The following is a 19350-nucleotide window of genomic DNA, read 5'->3' as shown; positions in this document are numbered from 1 at the left end:
ATCGACAGCCTGAGGCCTTGTTAACTATACTGAATTATCAGACAAATTAACCATTATAACAAAATAATAATAATAAATCTAGTTTTAGTCATCTTACGGATGCAGCTTTTGGTTACTTTAATACGCTTTCTGCTTTTCACTTTAATACGCTTTCTGCTCTTGTTTTTCTTTTTTTCTTTTTTGTAATGGGTATTGTTTAGGATGATATGTTTTAAAGTAATTTTTGTTTAAAAATATATTAAAAAATATATTTTTAATATTAATTATGTGAAAATAGTAAAAAAAAAAAAATTAAAGTTTTTTTTTTAATAAACAGTCCGTTAGATGAGTTTGAAGAAATTTGAATATTGTAGGTGGATGCAGTACATCGCCTCACTAGAAGCCAAGCATTCATGGCAAGTATTGTCACTAATGATGCTCGTGGTTCGAGCCTGGACAGATGGGAAGGACTGGGGAGGGGGGCCGTAAAGTATCGAGAGGGCATGAACGGTGGGTTTTTTTTTGGGTTACAAACTAGCTTTGATTGATAAAAAATTTTAAAATATAACATATAAAATAAAATATTTAAAAAATAGTATAATTTTAATTTAATTATTATTGAAAATATGGTTTTATTAATAATTGTTAATAATAATAACAGTTATAAATAACTATTATTTTCATTATTGTTTTATTAAATAACTGTTATTATCATAAGTGATCGTTTAGAACAATTAATAAAAACAACAGTTGTTACCCACACTTAATTTTCATGAAAAGTTAAATCTAAACCATCACAATTAAAAGTCAAACAAGTCCATAAATTATTAAATCTTAAACTTATAATTTAAAGTATGATATTTTAATATTATTTTTATTTGTTAATTATAATCTCAAATTGATGAGTTTGTTTTTTAAATATTATTTTTATTTTTGTATTTTTTTAATTTTTTAATGGATAATTTCTAATTTTAAACAACTTGTTTACATCTTTATCTATTTTTTAATAGTATTAAATCATGCTTATATAAATCAAGTATGAAAATACATGATATATAAAACAATTTTAAAATCAAAATAACAATTAACAAAAGCAATATTACAAAATTAGTAATAATAAAAATAACTCTTCACTAAAAAAATAACATAACATAATTATATACAATATAATAATACACCCAAGCCTATTTATATCTTCTACGATAACAAGTGAATGGACTAGCTTTATCAATAATACAACTTCATCTATCTATATAGTCTCATCTTCTAAAACAACATCATTTAGGTTTAATATCTCTTCTAATAGTGTATCGAGCCCAGAAGATATATAATAACAAGCAAAACCATCGTCATCGTCATCAACATCACAAAGATTAATCGCAACACGTCATCGACCATTATATAGCAACTATCTAACCTCCAAGTGATCATCATCGTCATCAAGATCACAAAGATATAGCAACTATCTAACCTCCAAGTGATATCTATTTCAATATCATTATAATTCAACTTAAGTCTTTTGTGTATATCGTTTTTGATATCTTCAAATGACATGCTTCTAGTACCATTAAAAAACACGGTACTTTTGCCAATATAAGTGATATTATTATTTGTATCAGGAACAACAATGCCATTATAATAACACAATATAAAGAAATTTGAAGACATTATATAAAATAAAAATACTTATTACAGCTTATCAATTGAAAAATTTTTGTAATTAAAAATTAAATTGCAACAATTGAATAATAATTAAGAAGGAAATGATCTCAATTCAATAGAATCTACAATTATGATAATTTATACAAAAATTCAATGATAACTAAAGTTACTACGATTCCGACCGTTACTTTATTAATAAAATCAATTGATTAAAAGCCTATAAAATTACATCAATTAAAATAAAATTGATATCAATTCAAACAATGTAATTAAATATAACAACTAACCTAATAATCAATTTAAACCCTAATTTCTCTATTTCAAGTCTAATTGATTCCATAAATAACATTAATTGTATTAACAACGCATAATTGCAACATTCAAAACCTAAAGTAATCTAACTATCAAACACAACAAAATACCAAGTTAAATCGAAACATAAAATTTATTAACTCAATAATTAAACTCATCAAACTAACAGGCAATATAAATGTTTTACCTTGCTTTTATGATGTGTAGGTGGCTAGTAGTGTTGGTGATGACGGCTTGGATGAACATATAAGCTTGGTTGATGATTTGCAACAAAAAAACAATTGAAATACTTATGGAGACAAGGGGAAGATGATTTTGGTGTTTTGATGGAGGATTGGACAATGTTTTAGGCGTTTTAAATGTTGTTTTCTCTTGGGGTTTTTTCAGGTTCTAAGGTTTTTTGTTTTTTAGAAATGGAGGTGATGGAAAAAAAGAGTTGTGCTTATATATACATCATACCTGTGATTCAGAATCATAATTTTCTTGTGAAACTACTATTCTAAATCATGGTTAATGTGAGATTAGATAAATTTAATATTCTTAGGAAAAATATCATAATATATTTTAAATTATATTTATTTTTATCATACATACATTGTTAAAGAGGATATATTTTAATATCATGACATGTTTTTTTCATATCATCTGTAATATGCATTACCCTCTATTGCATGCATCTTATTATGCAAATGAGTAGATATTTGTTGATCATACACGAGTTTCCATCTAAATGAGTCTATGTCAACTTTGGATCACGCGTAATCACTTAATTTTAACTTGTCTGGTAAATGGAATGCTATGCCATATATTAATCTATAAATAAAAACCATATAATCATCATCAACAAACCATGTAAAGCTAAGTGATTCTCAACACAACATGCAAAACATGTGAAATGGATGTTGAAATGTTTATCATTAACCATATATGAATGTTCTATCATTCAAAATGAGTGCCCATTTGACTTATTTTACAACATTTGATTTAATAGAGGTGTTGACTTGGAAAACCTGTTGTTTAGAGTAAAAAACCATTGTAGTATAATCTCTTGATTTATCCTTACTTTTATCAATTCAACCTAAATTGATAGGGGAAAATTATTCCACATTGAATAAAATCATTTGCTTCTTGTCTCTATTTAATCTAATAATTATTACATCTATAAAATATCAATTGCACTAAAGCTAAAATGGGCATTGCATCAACATTTTTTAAGAAAAAAAAATGATTAAATGATTCTAAAAGATTAGTTGTCATGTTACCATAATGGTGACCACCATGGTAACATAATGCCCATTTTTCTTTTGATTTCCTTTTAAGCCATTCTTGATATATTAGGTCCAACTTACACATTGTTTCATATCATAAATCAAATTTGTGCCTTGATAATTCATAACACATCCTTATTAAATTTTTTTTTGTAGATGAGTCTTTGAATTTATGATTGAAGTTTCTAATAAATTATCAAGTATAATACTAATGGTATCCTATAGTTTCACACTAAATTTCCACTGCTTCATTCTTTATACCTACATGTTTATTTGATATTATCTATATACATGTTCTATAATTAGTAACAGATCTATGTAAGCAAAACAAAAGTTATCTTCAATTAAAATTATTTTTCTCATTAACAATGATAAAAGTCAATGGGAATATCCTATTATTTACCTAAAAAACAATTGCAATCAATAACTTTCCATCATATTGCCCATATAAATGTGTGTCATAAACACTGATATGTGATCTATATAAGCTCTAAATAATAAAAAAAAAACTCCAAAAAATCATTGTACTACCATTAAGATTTTCTTTATGCATTTAATCAACAACAATTCTAGGATTTGATTTTTTTATTGACAATAACAACCTATGTAATTGTTTAAATGACTCCTCATATGAACCAAATAAATGCTCAAGCACTTTCTGTTTTGCAACTCATGCTTGTCATATGATATTTTATACTTGTAATGCAATTTTATCTCATTTTGTATGTTTGTAACCATCATTAAAAGACTATCCATCATAATGGTTGATATAACATTATTAATTAAATTCGTATTGAGTTGATGATGATTTTCTTAGATAAAAATCAAGGTATATATATATGGCCTTTTAAATTTTTCTATCTTAATGGAATCCGACCTTTTATGATATCTTCCATGTAAATACTCTTACATTCAGGTACTTACATATATTGTAATTGAACAAATATCAAGTTTGATTGTTGGACTTGATACTCAACCGAATGTGCAATGTGTCAATATTTAGCTGAATTAATTTATTTATTTTTACCATTAAATATTTGTCTAACCGCTAAATTAGAGCCTTCTGACAAACTTCTATGACTAAGTGCCAAATTTTGAAAAATAATAAAAGTAGACCTAGAAGCATCTCTAAATTTAGGAATATAAGGTATTATATCATCATCAACACCATCATCAAAATCATTATCAAAATATACTATTACATTCAGGTCTAATGTTTTATCATTTTCATTGTCACAAGGCTCATAATGATCAAATCTTTATTGATTAGTAAATGGACTGTCAAACATAGTATCATTAATCCTTTGTAGCAAATCATCAGACAATAAATTATTTTTTCCTCTACTAATTGACTTTGAAGAACCAGTAGATTATGAAGCGCTTATACATATTTGACTAGAAGTTAGGACACACAAAGATTTTGGTTGACTATTCACATACAATATCATCATATTCAATCCATTTTAGATAAATGAATTAATGAAATTGCCATCACATATAATCGATACAAGGTAATACTAATGTTTACCATTTTGACACCTTTAAGTTATTTTAATATTAATATCATTATAATTCCACTCGAGTCCATGAGAAATAATTTTTTTCATTTTCGCATAAACATGCTTAAATTACCATTTAACAACAAACTACTCTTGTTATTGTATGTGATACTACTACTCACATTTGAATTAATAATATCACTATAATGACATAACATAAATATGTTATAAGATATTTTATAAAAATAAAATCAGATTTCGGTCAATTGGATGTAATTTTAGCTAAATTGCATTACTCCAACTTTTATTGCTGAAATTCATAACAAATTCAGAACAAATTCCTAAAATTCAATTTAGTGCATAATTGATCAAAATTAAATATAATTGATGATATCAAATCTAATTGATATTTTCATGCTTACTTGCATTAAATCAAATTCAAATTCATAGAAAATCAAAAAAAGTTTAAAGAAGATATTAAATTTAACAACTTATCCATAATTCAACGCACATATAATTTATTGAAATAATAAATTCATAATTAATTTTATTTATTTTCATATTCAACTATATTAAATCAACATAATTGATGATATTCATAACTAATTTATCACTAATTAAAAAAAAATCCAAAACAATGATTTTATTTCAACTAAATCAAATATAAATTTAAATTAATATAATGTATTTATCATACTTGCAAGACTAAAAAAAGGCTAGGATGGCGAGGGCAAAGGTGGCAATAATGAGAGTGGATTTTGAAAAGAAAAATATCATAGGATGCTTAAAAACTAAAATAAATTATATTTTATTTTTATGTTTTAAGAGTAAAAAAAACAAGTGATTGGTGAGTTTTTTAAAAGAGATGAAGGTTATGGAAGTTGATTTTTCAAAAAAAAAACCTGTATTTATTTGTGTTTTTTAATTTGGGATGAAATTTAAATTTTACAAAAACATGTTAAGTTATCTTGTTTTTAAATTACAATAATTAACTTATCATGATTGAAAATAACAATATTTAGTATATTTCATTTAAAAAATATGATAAAATAGAAAGTGTGTTATTTCATTAAAAATTTTCGGATAGTGTTATTTTGCGATAATTATGCTCATATTTCTTTTAAAGAAAACCCACAATTAAATAGATAGATAGATAGATAGAGTGCAGCAACAACTAAGCTCGCGTCACCCTACTCAAAAGTGGAACTCGGCAAAATTCTAAGCGTGGATTGCAAGGCTAAAAGGTTGAAATAACACCAATAATCCTACTCGTTTCCCACCAAAGCTTTCCAAACTGAATTAAAATGTCACTTTATCTACTAAAATGCTTTTAAAAAAATCCTCAACGTTCCCCACCAGACAAAAGAAACAACAGTTGCAGCATGTAGCATCACTATCAATGGAGCATCGCATGCTTGGCATATTATATATCAATGTGGGCTTGCAATTAGTGATGGCATTTCTTTATATATCATTATTGAGCTGCCCTTTTGTCCGTATTGGAGATTTATATATATAACTCCAAAAGGATCCTTGCCCACTGGCCCATCACTCACACGAGCAGACATGCTTCTGGGCTGCTGCTGCTGCTTCCTTCGTGCTCATCTTGCGAGGAGAAATCGTGGGTCTATCCTAAGAGATCCGGTGCTCATTCATGCAATATTCAAGAATTTCCATGTTGTGGACGCAGTATTGTTTGGTTGAGGATTTTCATATCCTTAAGACGAATATACCAATGTCCAAATCTGATTCAAGAAGCTTGGGTGGATTTTCCTTCTTGTTTTATTCTGAGAAAAGTAACTCCACATGGCGGGGAATAGTATACAGTGTAGTCTAAAGCAATAGAACACAGTCTAATGTCACTTTTGAGTTCATCCTATTTCATTTCCATGAAAAAGAACTATCATTACATCTTGCTAGTTGAAATGGGCAAATTCACTTTCTACCTTCAAATTCACTTTCTACCTTTACCAATTGAAATATTACTTTAAAAACAGCATGGGAAAGTAATGTAGCTTTTATAACCTTATATATATATATTTGGCTTTATATGTTTTTTTTTCAAGTTATCTTTTTTTTTTATTCCTTTTTGTTTTTATGTTTTTTTTTTAAATTATTTTTTTTTGAATTTTTTTAATATTAAACTGGTTGAAAATTTAGTTTTGTAGTTTTTTTCTTTAAAATATTATGGATTACTACAATGTTTTCATATATGATTTTTTTATGATTTTTTTTTTCTAAAATGATTTTTATCGATTTTGCTTTGTAGTTTTTTTATTTAAAATACTATAGGTTATTAGAATGTTTCTCTATATGATTTTTGTTTTGCTATATGTTTTTTTTAAATTATCTTTATTGATTTTTTTTAATATTGAGCTGGTTGATAATTCAACTTTAATTTTTCCCACATGTTTTTTTTCTATTTTTTTTGTTTTTTTTTAATTTTTTGTTTTTTTAGAATTATTTTTGCTAATTTTATTTTTTTAATATGAAACTGGTTAAAAATTTAGTTTTGTATTTTTTTAAAACACTGTGGATTGTTATAGTATTTTTTACATGGTTTTTTTATTTTTTATAATTTTTTTTATTCATATTAAGCTGATTAAGAATCTAGTTTCGTAATTTTTTTTTAAATACTATAGATTACTACAGTGTTCCACTACAATATTTTTTTATTATAATTTTTTTAAATTATTTTTATTGATTTTATTATTTTTAATATTGAACTAGTTAAAAATTATAATTATAGATTTTCTTATGAAACACTATAAATTATTATAATATTTTTCTATATATTTTTTTAATTTTTTTTTAAATATTAAACTAATTAAAATTTTAACTTTATAATTTATTATAAATTATAATAATTTTTTCACGAGATCTAGATGAACTAGATTTCTTGTGGTCCAAGCAGTCACGTTGATGACTAGCACAACAAATGCAGCTCAATTTATACCCAACTTCCAAAACCCGCTATTTCATAGCTCGCCCGCTTACTGGACCATAGTGAAACCACTGACCACTTGACACGCACGACCCTGAACCAGAACAAGGTGACCATGGAGGCATGGACTCGCTTCTTGATTATGCGCATTAAGATTAGAAATTAGCCTTTGCCATTTCCCATATAGCAAAAAGCCACATCACTAAACTGTATTTACACACGAGTCACTCTCTCTAGACCTCAGTCAGTATTCTTCCCTCTGTGAATGAACAGTGTTGTCTCTTAAAATGCACCAAACATACTCAGCTTCTGTTTTCAAGGCCTCCCTTCTCTTTTCTCTCTCTTTCTAGCTTCAAGATTTCCTTCTTGGTCTTGGCAATGGTGGTGTATAGATATGCCTTGTTGTTGTTGGGTTTACTTGCATTTATTGCAATGCTTCTGCATTTAACAATGGCAGGTTAGTACCATTTAATTAGCATTTCTTTTCTGTTTCATAAAGATGTAAACTTTTGATATTTGTGTTTTTGTTTGGATTGAGAAAGGAAGTTACTTGCATTCTATTGATTGTTTTATTCTTTACTGCGAGTGATTATTTTGTGAAAAGGGAGGACTTTTGGAAGAGGGTTTTGGTTTCTAGCTTGAATTCTTTGAGGTGTTATTGTTTTTCTTAGTGAATAATTGCTTTGTTTTGACATTATTGAGCATATCCGACGTGTTTGATTCTTGAGACTCTTGGGATTTCATGAGCAGTTTTGTTTTTATGGTTATGGTTTGTATGTAACTGGGTTAGTGCTAATAATCATACTATAGCTATACTGTCACAATGCTGTCAAATTTAGAGATTGTCCACATTGAAGATATTGTTGTGTTATTTCGAACTCCCAAGTAAACAATCAAAAGTCTATTATTTTGGTGATGCTTTCTTCTTCTTTTTTTGTTGAAAAATGGTCATTTTGATTCACAACAACACCTGTTACTTCTGCAGATTGCCCCTTAGATCTGAGTGGATCAAATTTTACGTTAGCAGCCTCTATGTGCTCTAGTAAAGATGCAAGAGGAAAGTGCTGCCGCTATATTAATACTTTTATTGCTGTTTCCATTGCTCGTTATGCAAATGCAACTAGCAATCTAGGGGTTGCCTCGAATCTATCTGATATATGTCTTAATTCCATTTCTCAAACCATGCAACTGTATGGAGTTCCAAGTGATGCAACTGTTTTTTGTGGGTTTGGGACAAAAATTCCAGTGACTTATGAGTGTAAGGGTCTATCAACTGTCACTCAGATGTTGGGATCTCCAAAATTCGTGGACGTTGCACAAAATTGCAGACTTCCCCTTTTGTTAGAAAGTGACTGCAAGAGGTGTTTAAATGCTGGCATTATATACCTTCATCATCTGGTGGGAACAGATAATAATCTGACATTGAGTACCTGCCGCGATGCAACTTTTATTGCACTTGCAAGCCAATTTGATGATGCTTCAGCAGTAGAAATTGCAAGCTGTTTCTTCGGAGTTCAAGGGCTCAACATCCCTTTAGGTATGAGTAGTTTTCTGCTTCATGTGTTTACTGATTTCTTGCTTGTGTCGAGTATGTGGCCCTTTGCTAGTTTTGCATTCTTTTGTTATTTACAGTGTGAAATTTGAATCAATGTTGCATGTTGTGAAATTAAGATAATGGTTCAGATAATCGAAGTATAAGAAGTCCACATATTCACTTAGGGAAGAAACTCCACATAAAGGGTAAATGGACTATGTTAAATGCAGTTCTTTTAAGAAGAATGAGAATACACAGATTATCCTGGAAAAGGGCAAAGTAATTTTCCCAAAATATTGCGTCAGTCAGACCCTTAGCCTGTTATTTTTCATGCTATAACCTTCTAGATGCAGGATATTATATATTTACTATGAGTTAATTGTCGTTTCTTAGCCAGGAAGATGTTATCTGAACTGTCTCACATCACGGGAAGTGATTTCATCTGTAGTTCTTGTTCTATGTTCTGTTATCCAACCACTTAACTCAGTTTTTTTTTTTTTTTGGGTGTTTCAGAGCCACCTCCATCTGCAGTCATTCCTGAAGCTCCTCCAAATCCATTAACAGCTGCTGGCCCGAAACAAGCTATGCTGGGACTACCCCTAAAAGCAAACCACCACCCATACCATCTGACATTAGTTCCAATTATTGGCATTGCGGTCATAGCAGGTTCCCTTGTGATGCTGATAGTCTTGATATTTCTTATTCGTAGGAAAAACAGAGAAATAGAGGAATCTGAGAATATAAATAAGACCTTTTCAAGAGCCTTCCCACCTCCTAGGCCTACAAGGAAATTTCAAGGTGTGATTCTGGGTTTTCTTGGTTATGTGCTATCTTCATGCTGGTGTTCATTAAAATTGCAATTTTCATTAATTAATTCATAGCTTTGGGTTGTTTGGGGTGGGGGTGGCTGTCATGTGCAGGGCCTGCATCAATGCTACGAAAATTCAGCTACAAGGAGACAATGAAGGCAACAGATAACTTCAATACAATCATTGGACAGGGAGGATTTGGAACTGTATATAAAGCTGAATTTAGTGACGGGTTAGTGGCAGCAGTGAAGCGGATGAACAAGGTTTCAGAGCAGGGAGAACAGGAGTTCTGCAGAGAGATAGAATTACTCGCTAGACTGCACCACTGCCATCTTGTTGCTCTAAGAGGCTTTTGCATAAAAAAGAATGAGAGGTAGTTTACCACTACGTTCAAGTATTTTATGATTGGCCCCATCTTATCTTGCAAGCAAAACTAGGACTTGGTGAGTGTTTCCTTGTGGTCCATGTAAATGTTTGTATGCCATGGCTTAATGCAAGCAGTCTTGTGGTGTTCTTTGTAAGTGTTACTAAATGTTTTGTAATAATTAACGAGTAGGAAATTGAGGTCATTTCAATGTGATGTGTGTATGTGCTCAATGTGTGCCATGACATTACTTTTGCATGGGTTTAATATAATGAACACGAGGGCAGATTTGAACATTCACAAACTCTGCGTAAACTTTTTCTAATCATCTGGTTTTGTGTGAGATTATGATTTCTCTAACTGCAAAATCAAATACTCTTTGGTTGTTCGGCAGGTTCCTCGTGTATGAGCATATGGCAAATGGAAGCCTAAAGGATCATCTTCATTGTACGTCTCTTCATTTTCATTATACTATTTCTAGTCCATTTGATGTGGTGCTTACTCTTTCTTTCTAGTTTGTGTTCCATTGGAAATAAATTTTTGTGGTGCTGTTCACAAGAGAAAATATCTCTTTGGTGTGTGCACATGCACTTGCAATCCATGCCTTCATTTAACAAAGAAAATTTTTTCTCCAGAAGATTCATGGATTCAAATTCTATTGGTTATAGAAATTAGTGGTTTCTTATATTGGGGGAACTCATTTGGCGGCCTTGTATTCTGAATTGATTTAACATCCTGTTTGCAGCCCCTGGAAGTCCTCTGAGTTGGCATATCAGAATCCAGATTGCAATTGACGTGGCTAATGCTCTGGTAATGAACAGAAACAGTGGCTTACCAGTGGTTTGGTTTCAGACCTTTGGCTCATTTACATGAATTATTTTCCCCTCCTCATTTCTTATTCTTACTTGCAGGAGTACCTCCACTTTTATTGCGATCCACCTCTGTGCCACAGGGACATAAAATCAAGCAACATTTTATTGGATGAAAATTTTGTTGCTAAGGTAGTGTATTGATTTACTGCCTTGTTGCTCTTGTGAGTTTATTTCTTTCATGGCCCATAGTGTATTTCTCAATTATACACTCAGAATGATAGTACTTCTATTTCAAAAAAATTTCGGACTACGAAAAATTAAAAAAATTGAAGGACTGGGTTTTTCTTGCAAGAGTGTGTCCTGCAAAATCATACCTATCAGCGGTTTATCTTTTACAGTGTCTCCTTCACACCATTTTATTTTCCAGGTTGCAGATTTTGGCCTTGCCCATGCTTCAAAAGATGGTTCTATATTCTTTGAACCAGTAGATACCGATATCCGTGGAACTCCAGGTCCAGGAAAACAATATTTGTGTTCTACTGTAAATATTTGCTAGTTCACTGTACTAAGAGGCCTGAGTACACAATGATTTTCAGGTTACATGGATCCTGAGTATGTGGTCACCCAAGAGCTCACCGAGAAAAGTGATATATATAGCTATGGTGTGGTACTGTTGGAGATAGTGACTGCAAGACGAGCAATACAGGAGAGCAAGAATTTGGTGGAGTGGTCTCAAATATTCATGGCATCAGATTCAAGGCTACCGGAGTTAGTGGATCCACGCATCAGGGATTCCTTTGACTTGGACCAGCTACAAGCTATTGTGACTATTGTGAGATGGTGCACACAGAAGGAAGGCCGGGCAAGGCCTTCAATCAAGCAAGTCCTTAGGCTTTTGTATGAGAGTTCAGACCCAATGCATAGTGAATTTGTGCGAGCTGTGGAAGATGAAGAGTGTGAAGGAAGTGAAGGAGGAGGAAGAATAAGTAAGGAAAAATCAAACAAGAGTGATGCTATTTTTCAGAGTGGGGATGGAAGATATCTGGCTTCCTCTTCAAGCACATCGAGGTCGTATTGTAGTAGAAGCTTTTTACTTGAAACTGGCTCTCCACAATCTCCCTCCAGTATGCTCTCTGTTTGAGGCGATCATTGTTTGCCTCGATCAACAATCATGGTTTGCAAGAAAGCTGTAGCACTACTCTTACAGACTTGGCAGCAGGTCAAGTCAATGTCTTCTGAGAACACATATCACCAGTTAGATAGAAAAGGCAATTGTAAAACTATTCATTGTTTTTTTAAGCATGAAAAAGTACTCATTATACATCCATTTCTTTATTTCATGTTTTAGGATTTCTGGACAACTAAAGCTGGGAAATATAAACATTTTATATTTCATCATTGGTATGTAAGATGGGCTGCTTTGCTTCAAGCATTTCTTTTCTGTTTTCACTTTGAAAAGTAAAATTGATCTAGCAGCTCACGAAAGTTTTACTCCTTACACTCATTCTAATCTTATGTCATTGTACTCTCATACAATTGCAAAGCTCTCTTTTTCCATCATTACATCTCATGATCCACTGAGAAATTGAAGAAATCATGGGAAGAAAATTTATTTACACCTGAACTTTTGCAAATAAAAATACCTGTGCAGGTCCCCAAGGTAACCATCATTGTTGGTGGAAGTTTTGGTGCTGGAAATTATGCAATGTGTGGTCGTGCATGCAGTCCCAGTTTCTTGTTCCTTTGGCCAAATGCCAAAATATCTGTGATGGGTTGTCCTCAGGCGGCCTCTTCACTCCTCGGATATGATCAAGATGTCAATAAAATCTTGTGCCATCACTTTGATTTGAGCAATTAGATATATAAAAAATACCATATCGACATTAATATTGACCGTATCTCCATCCATCCTGTGCAAAAATTACATTTGTTCTGGCAAGGCCCTTTTCATATTTTATAGAATTGGTGCATTTTGGGGCAAACGCTTAGTTCAGATGCTCTGAATGCCATATTCACTTCTTTGTTTTCAGGCTGTTAGTGTGCTGTCTCAAATCGAAATGCAAACAAGAAAAAGCAAGGAATTCATGTGACCTCTCCTTTATTATAAATACTATTGAGGCCTTTACCAACTTATGGCATGCTTATCTGCATTTGGATATGGTTGCATGGATTACAGTGGACTGAGGAGGAAATAGAAAAATTAAAGGCAAAGATCATGGAAGCATACGAGCGAGAAGGAAATTGTTTTTACTGTATAATTCGGACAGGGAAATCGAGGCAAAGAAGTTTGTGCTTGGAACTTCTTAGACCCCAAAGATGTTGCAGGAAAGTTCCTCTTCTGTGACTACGATGATGAGTCATCACAGTCTCTCCGATATGAGCCAGACATTGCTGGAGCTAATGGGGCCATCTTCAGGGAAGACGATGCAGAATTTCTCCAACAAGACTACGTCTACATGCCGATTGTGATAGTGAGCACAAAAGATGGAGAGTTGCTGAAGAACTATATCATAGATGCCACGAACACAACAGTTAAGAGTGAAGTTTGGGTTAACGTTATTAGGTACTAAGCCAGCTCGATAGTGGCATATTTTTCCTCTTGAGGACCTGATCGAAGATCCCCATGGACTCTTGAAACCTGATAAACTATATCCTGGATACCATATTCTGGCTGCTTGGGTTCCTAATAAAGGATTTGCACCAATGCGTGAAGATGATTATTTGCTTACAGATTATGCTCTCGTTTCCGGCACATCGATGTCATGTCCCCATGTAGCTGGGATAGCTGCATTGCTTAAAGCCTCTCACCACGCTTGGAGTTCTGCTTCCATCCGATCAGCACTGATGACAACTACTGATGTTACAGGCAACGCAGTTCGTAGAATCATCGATATGACCACTGAAGTTGCGAGGACACCCCTTGATTTTGGAGCAGGGGATGTAAATCCCAACAAAGCCATGGACCTTGATCTAGTGTATGATATAGAGGCGGAGGATTGCGTTAACTACCTGTGTGCGATGAGCTGTACAAGCCAACTGATCCATATCATCACAGGGTCTTCAAATTTTACTTGTCAATATGCTAGGCTTGATCTTAATTATCCTTCGTTCCTTGTTCTCTTGAACATGACGAGTACTGCCACCACTACATTCAAGAAGGTGCTGACAAATACAGCAGATAATAGCTCCGTCTATCATGCGGTGATCTCAGCTCCTCAGGGTATGAAGCTCTAGCCCAACCAACAACACTTGCATTTTCAGGAAACGACAGCAAGTCTTAGGGGATGCAATTGCAGAGACCATGGGACTCCTAATCACGTCTTCCATTAACTTCACACCAGCTCAGAAACCCGGAATTCCCAAAATAATCGCTTAAAGGACACTTCACACATTTTGTTGAGCTGCTGCTTCTTTATGTTTTTCATAGTAAACAGAACGTCTCATATTATTCAAGGACCAGAGTAAAGAAATGGTTGTGGTTTGAGAAAGCTTCTATACAAACAAAAAGCTTCCAACTTTTGAATCACTGTAAAATACAAGGGGCACTGTTTTGTATCGCTGTTAAAAGTTTGAGGCCACAGGGATCTAGGTTCGGAGTCTTGACAGCAGCCAACCATTCAAAAATGCTTCAAGTAGAAGTATCATCAAATACAACTCATGTAGCCAACATGTAAGGAAAGAGCAAGTAAAGCTTCTACTTTCCAGGTGAGAATGTTGAAAGAAGTGTTCGGGCACTAAACTGGTGAATTTATATTACAGATCTCACATTAGTAGTTTTATCAGTAACAACGATGAGGCACAAGGCATACATGGAGATACTCAAATCCATGCAGGACACATAATGATAAAAGAATAAATGTGATCCAGCCTTCTCCGTCATCTTTATGAAAAATAGGGGGAAAAAACTATGAGAAAGCATGCAATTATAAGGCATGCCTCAACTATCTAATCTATGTAAGTGAACACGTTACAAGACAAGCTACTCTCATTTCTCCTAGCCACCAATTGCAGCCAGGAACTTCTTCTTGCTCACTGGTTCTTCATGCAAGACCACAACGTCTCTCACCTTGTCAAAAAGCTGCTCCAGCTCATCCACACCAAATCTTTGATAGTCCAGTGGTTTTTTGTATCTTTGATGGTATATTGACTCAAAACAATCCAAGAAAATCTGACAAGAATAGCTCACTAGAATCTCCTGCAACTCAAACTTGAACAGCTCAAGATTTGGGTCATCAACTTCATATCGAGCTGCTGTTCCCAAATTAGCCTTCCCTTGATTCCTCCTCACCTCATGTTCCTCAACCATCACTCTTTCTTCATCTGAGACCTCATCTGAGGAGCCACCACCTGTCGCAGCATCCAAGCTCTCCTCCTGAAGCCCCTTTCCTGTCTTATCTCTCCTTGCTAGAAGTATAGGAGGTGCACTTGGACCTGCTTTCCAGTTTTTAAGATAGACGAACTTCTTTTGACCCTTGCCATCTATTGCCATTGCATCGCCCATTTTCTTGAAAAGACTAACAAGCTTCAATGCCCCATATTCTGAAACATAAAGAGGCCGACCATACATCTTCTGATACTCAGGAGGAACTCGGGTAAGAGGCAAACATCCTCCTGAAAGTTCAAGTAACTTCACCAGCTGAGCTTTCAGACCATTTATGTCCCCAGGCTGTACCCACATAGTAGAATAATACTCATCATAAGATGCGGGACATGCTGAAACTTCATTCAGGCCAGATGGGACACTCTGTGACCTCGAACTAGTGGGGTGGCAAGGCACAGTCATCAAAGAACTGCTGTTGTATTCAGATAAAGATTGTGACATTATAGAGAGATCTCTGGAGTTGTAATAGCTCTGCGAGAGCCCCCAGTAAACAATTGTCTCTTCTTCATTCTGGCCATCGTGGTTGTCATTTATACGGCATCCACTTAAATACCCAGCAATATCAGGTGGTCCTGCATGGGAAGGCAATAATGTCTTTGAGGGGGGTATAAAACCTTCCCCACGAGCCACACTAGGCCAGTCCCAAACAAACTTGCCAGCATTGCATAGGGCAGACGAGACGCCAACCCCAGAAGGGATAACAAGAATCACAGTATATCCACGCTGACCAAGTATGTGAAGAGCAGGAGAAAAATCCACATCTCCAGAGATAAGCATGATGGAAGAAGGTGGGGGGTTGTCAAGTGCAAAGAGAAACATGTCGACCAAAATAGCCTTGTCAGCAGCATCCTTTCTACCGTTTGGAACATCAACTAGTTTAACACCAGTTCTCTGGCAGCCTTCTCTCAGTCGTCTGGAGAAGGAGTTAAAATCTCCATATGCAGAAAACATCATGACAGCTCCTTTAATAACAGGGTGCACTCGCAAAGCCATTCTGATATTCCCAGCCACATCTTCAGGGCGGACATCACTAGGGACACGGCAGTTCTCAATGTCCCAAAGGATAGCTACAGGACCATCCAAAGAGGGTCGAATTTGATGGCTAACAGAAGGTTGAATAGCTTGCATGATTGAATCTGCCATATGGATTCCCCTCTGCTCAGAAGAATTAGAGGGGAGCGTTGATGCCGATGGATTTGAACTTGACATCGCTCTTTTTTTAATGCTATTGTTAATTCTTTTATGCTATCAAAAAGTTAAAGACCCCTGTTGATTACCAGAGGAAGAGAATGAGAGTCATCAAACAATATAGAATTATTCTAAGAATAACTATAGAAAAACATCAAAGCAAAAATGAGTATACCAAACTATTCAAAGAAGCACTGCCACCAAACAAGCTAACATTAAGAAACATTAAGCCAATTGATTAGCCAAACCTAAAAATAGATGTATTTAATTACTTCACCAAAGAGCTGATCAAGACTACATATTTAGCAGCTAAGCTCAAGAAGTATTTTATTTGAAGATTAAGATCTTAGTTTAATGTCTGTCCCTCTTAAGACCAGAGAGCACAACAGAACCCAAGAGTTTAAATCCATCCCCACTGCCCAAATAATGAAATTTACAATTTGAAGATGAAGCTCAATTGATCAAAGAAAGGAAAAGAAAAGGGTACCTTTGAATTGAGGTCATAGAGCAACTCTTTAAAATAAAATTAAGCTGTTATCACCAGGACCAAGGAATTGAGATCTTGTTGAAGAACAAAACAGAAGGGTAAAGATCCAATAAATTATCATCCAACAAAGATCAAAGAAGATGGCGATCACTCTTTATATGGATTATTCTGCCACAAGGAGAGGTGAAGAAGATTTTGGCTTCTTTTTCCTTATTTGTTCACTACCATGCTTGCTATTTTCGAAGAGACGACGGGTTTTTGCTTCTCTGGGTTTTTTTTTTTTTTCCTAGGATTTTGAAGCCGGAAGAAGTGATATATTAATTAATTTTTCTAGGTTGGAGGGCTGTCAGAGAAAGAGGTCTTGGGCTTTTAGGGTAAATAATGCTTGAGCCCAAGAACAAAGGAACAACCAGCCTGTCCCTTGTTTCATTCCAAGCTGATTAACCGACAGACACGATCAAAGGTCGGAATGTTGATTTTCATTCTGCCCCGACAAAAGGTCGCATCCAATTCCAACCCACATTAACGTTGAAACAAAACCAGAACCTTGCAATGTCAACACGAGGTCAGAGGTAGATTAATAAGTAAGGTTTTAAATTTATTATTTAGAGGTTAATAATTTAAGCTATTATTAACTTTAAAATCTGTAAAATTAGTTGGAAATTAGTTGACTGATTATCTATATTAATAATAATAAAAAATACAAGTTGGAGGGATGTCACTTCTCAAAATCGACATCTCCCAATAGTCCCGAGTAACAGCTGTTGCTGACAAACCCAAAAGATGTGGTTAACAAGAACATACTGTGGGTGTCTTAATAATAGCTTAGCATAAAAAGCTCAATATGGAAACCATAAAGCAAGCAGATATAAGAGCAGCGCTGAAGATATGGAGCCAAAACTTATAAGATCCCTGAAGAAAGTCATGAGAAACTCTGTTCTCTGGAAGATTGACAAGCCACTACAAAGGGAAAAAAAAGGCTTTTCTAAAGATTACAACCCACGTACACTATTCTTAAAGAACGAGTCTGGTTGACACTGCATGTCCTATCGCCAGATTTCAACGTTCCATATTAGATGTAACCATTTTGTAAAGCAAAGCACAGCATGAATATGCATCGCATCCCGTATAAAAGACAATGAATTTGTCCTGTCTTTCACCATAGACCACCTAACTAGCAGAGGTAATTAACAACGTACTTCTTTATAATGCCATCCTCAATTAAAACCTCCTTGGCTACATTGAGAATACTAGCAGCAAAAGGACCTGATATGAGACTAATAGTACAAAATAGGATAACAAATGCAGAACATCCGATCGCAATTAAAATTCAAGCCCAAAGAGAACGCAAGTTTCCGAATTGATGTTGGGACAGAACATGAGAGATTAACAACATGACACAAATGGAATACAAAACAAATATGTTTCACAGAAATAGATTACAAAAGCAATATATTTCATCTTGAACTTCTATCCATTCATTTCAAGAAGTACATAGGTCAAATATAAGTCTTTCCTCCGCTTATCCTTTCCAATAGTCCGCTTGTCTACATTAAATCCTGTTCATGGATCAACGAAAATGCACAAAAGCTCTATTAGCCTCTGCCATCTTATGAGTGGTTTCCCTCTTTTTTATGGCTTCACCGGTCCCTTTGGCAGCATCCATAACTTCAGAACTCAACTTGAGAACCATACTTCGTCCTTGACGTTTTCGGGATGCCTCCAACAACCAACGGATAGCAAGTGCTTTTCCTTGGAATGTTCCTACTTCAATAGGAACTTGTTGGGTAGATCCACCAACACGTCTTGCTTTTACCGCTACATCAGGAGTTACTCCATTCACTGCCTCACGTAAAACAGCTAATGGATTTGATTGTGTCTTTTGCTGAATATTTTTCAATGCTTGATAGATGATATGATAAGCCAGTGACTTTTTCCCCTTTTTCAAGATTCGGTTGACAAACATGTTAACTAATCGGTTACGATAAACTGGATCAGAAGTGGCAGGTTTTTTTGCCGTTGTACCTTGACATGAGATGAAGATGAAAGGGAATCAGTCTCCCTTCATAGAGTTAATGAATAAATTCACTCTCAACATGCATGATAAATAA

At 33.9% G+C, this 19350-nt stretch overlaps 2 protein-coding genes and 1 pseudogene across 5 annotated transcripts; 2 read left to right on the top strand and 1 right to left on the bottom strand.

Moving 5' to 3' along the window:
- Positions 1-7629: 7629 nt before the first annotated feature.
- Positions 7630-12612, top strand: LOC105112098 (probable receptor-like protein kinase At1g49730). The gene is made up of 9 exons (XM_011007688.1): positions 7630-8121; positions 8650-9201; positions 9712-9996; positions 10119-10380; positions 10766-10818; positions 11117-11181; positions 11283-11372; positions 11611-11695; positions 11780-12612. Exons 1-9 carry the CDS (start codon positions 8043-8045, stop codon positions 12322-12324), a joined length of 2016 nt encoding a protein of 671 aa, XP_011005990.1. The 5' UTR covers positions 7630-8042; the 3' UTR covers positions 12325-12612.
- Positions 12613-13441: 829 nt separating this feature from the next.
- LOC105112102 (subtilisin-like protease) lies at positions 13442-14813 on the top strand (annotated as a pseudogene).
- A 100-nt stretch (positions 14814-14913) lies between these two features.
- On the bottom strand, positions 14914-17765 carry LOC105112096 (uncharacterized). 4 transcript variants are annotated; one of them, XM_011007687.1, is made up of 3 exons: positions 17240-17765; positions 16928-17000; positions 14914-16830 (listed from the first exon to the last, which is right to left on the bottom strand). In XM_011007687.1, the coding sequence occupies exon 3, from the start codon at positions 16771-16773 to the stop codon at positions 15178-15180; it is 1596 nt and encodes a 531-aa protein (XP_011005989.1). In that variant the 5' UTR covers positions 16774-16830; positions 16928-17000; positions 17240-17765; the 3' UTR covers positions 14914-15177. The 4 variants fall into 4 exon arrangements, with proteins under 4 accessions (XP_011005989.1, XP_011005988.1, XP_011005986.1 ...); XM_011007686.1 differs by having other exon boundaries at positions 16928-17765; XM_011007684.1 differs by having other exon boundaries at positions 14914-17000; positions 17240-17764.
- Between the last annotated feature and the right edge of the window lie 1585 nt (positions 17766-19350).

Source organism: Populus euphratica, unplaced genomic scaffold (genome assembly GCF_000495115.2).
Source record: "Populus euphratica unplaced genomic scaffold, PopEup_1.0 scaffold321.1, whole genome shotgun sequence".
NCBI lineage: Eukaryota > Viridiplantae > Streptophyta > Magnoliopsida > Malpighiales > Salicaceae > Populus > Populus euphratica.
This window is presented reverse-complemented; position numbering and strand designations above follow the sequence as displayed.

Excerpts from the sequence above, each read along its gene's own strand:
- LOC105112098 (XM_011007688.1), top strand. The coding sequence starts at position 8,043 with ATGGTGGTGTATAGATATGCCTTGTTGTTGTTGGGTTTACTTGCATTT. Across the intron at positions 10,381-10,765 it reads TGCATAAAAAAGAATGAGAG|GTTCCTCGTGTATGAGCATA; the intron begins GTAGTTTACCAC and ends GTTGTTCGGCAG. Across the intron at positions 11,373-11,610 it reads ATGAAAATTTTGTTGCTAAG|GTTGCAGATTTTGGCCTTGC; the intron begins GTAGTGTATTGA and ends TTTATTTTCCAG.
- LOC105112096 (XM_011007686.1), bottom strand. The coding sequence starts at position 16,773 with ATGTCAAGTTCAAATCCATCGGCATCAACGCTCCCCTCTAATTCTTCT.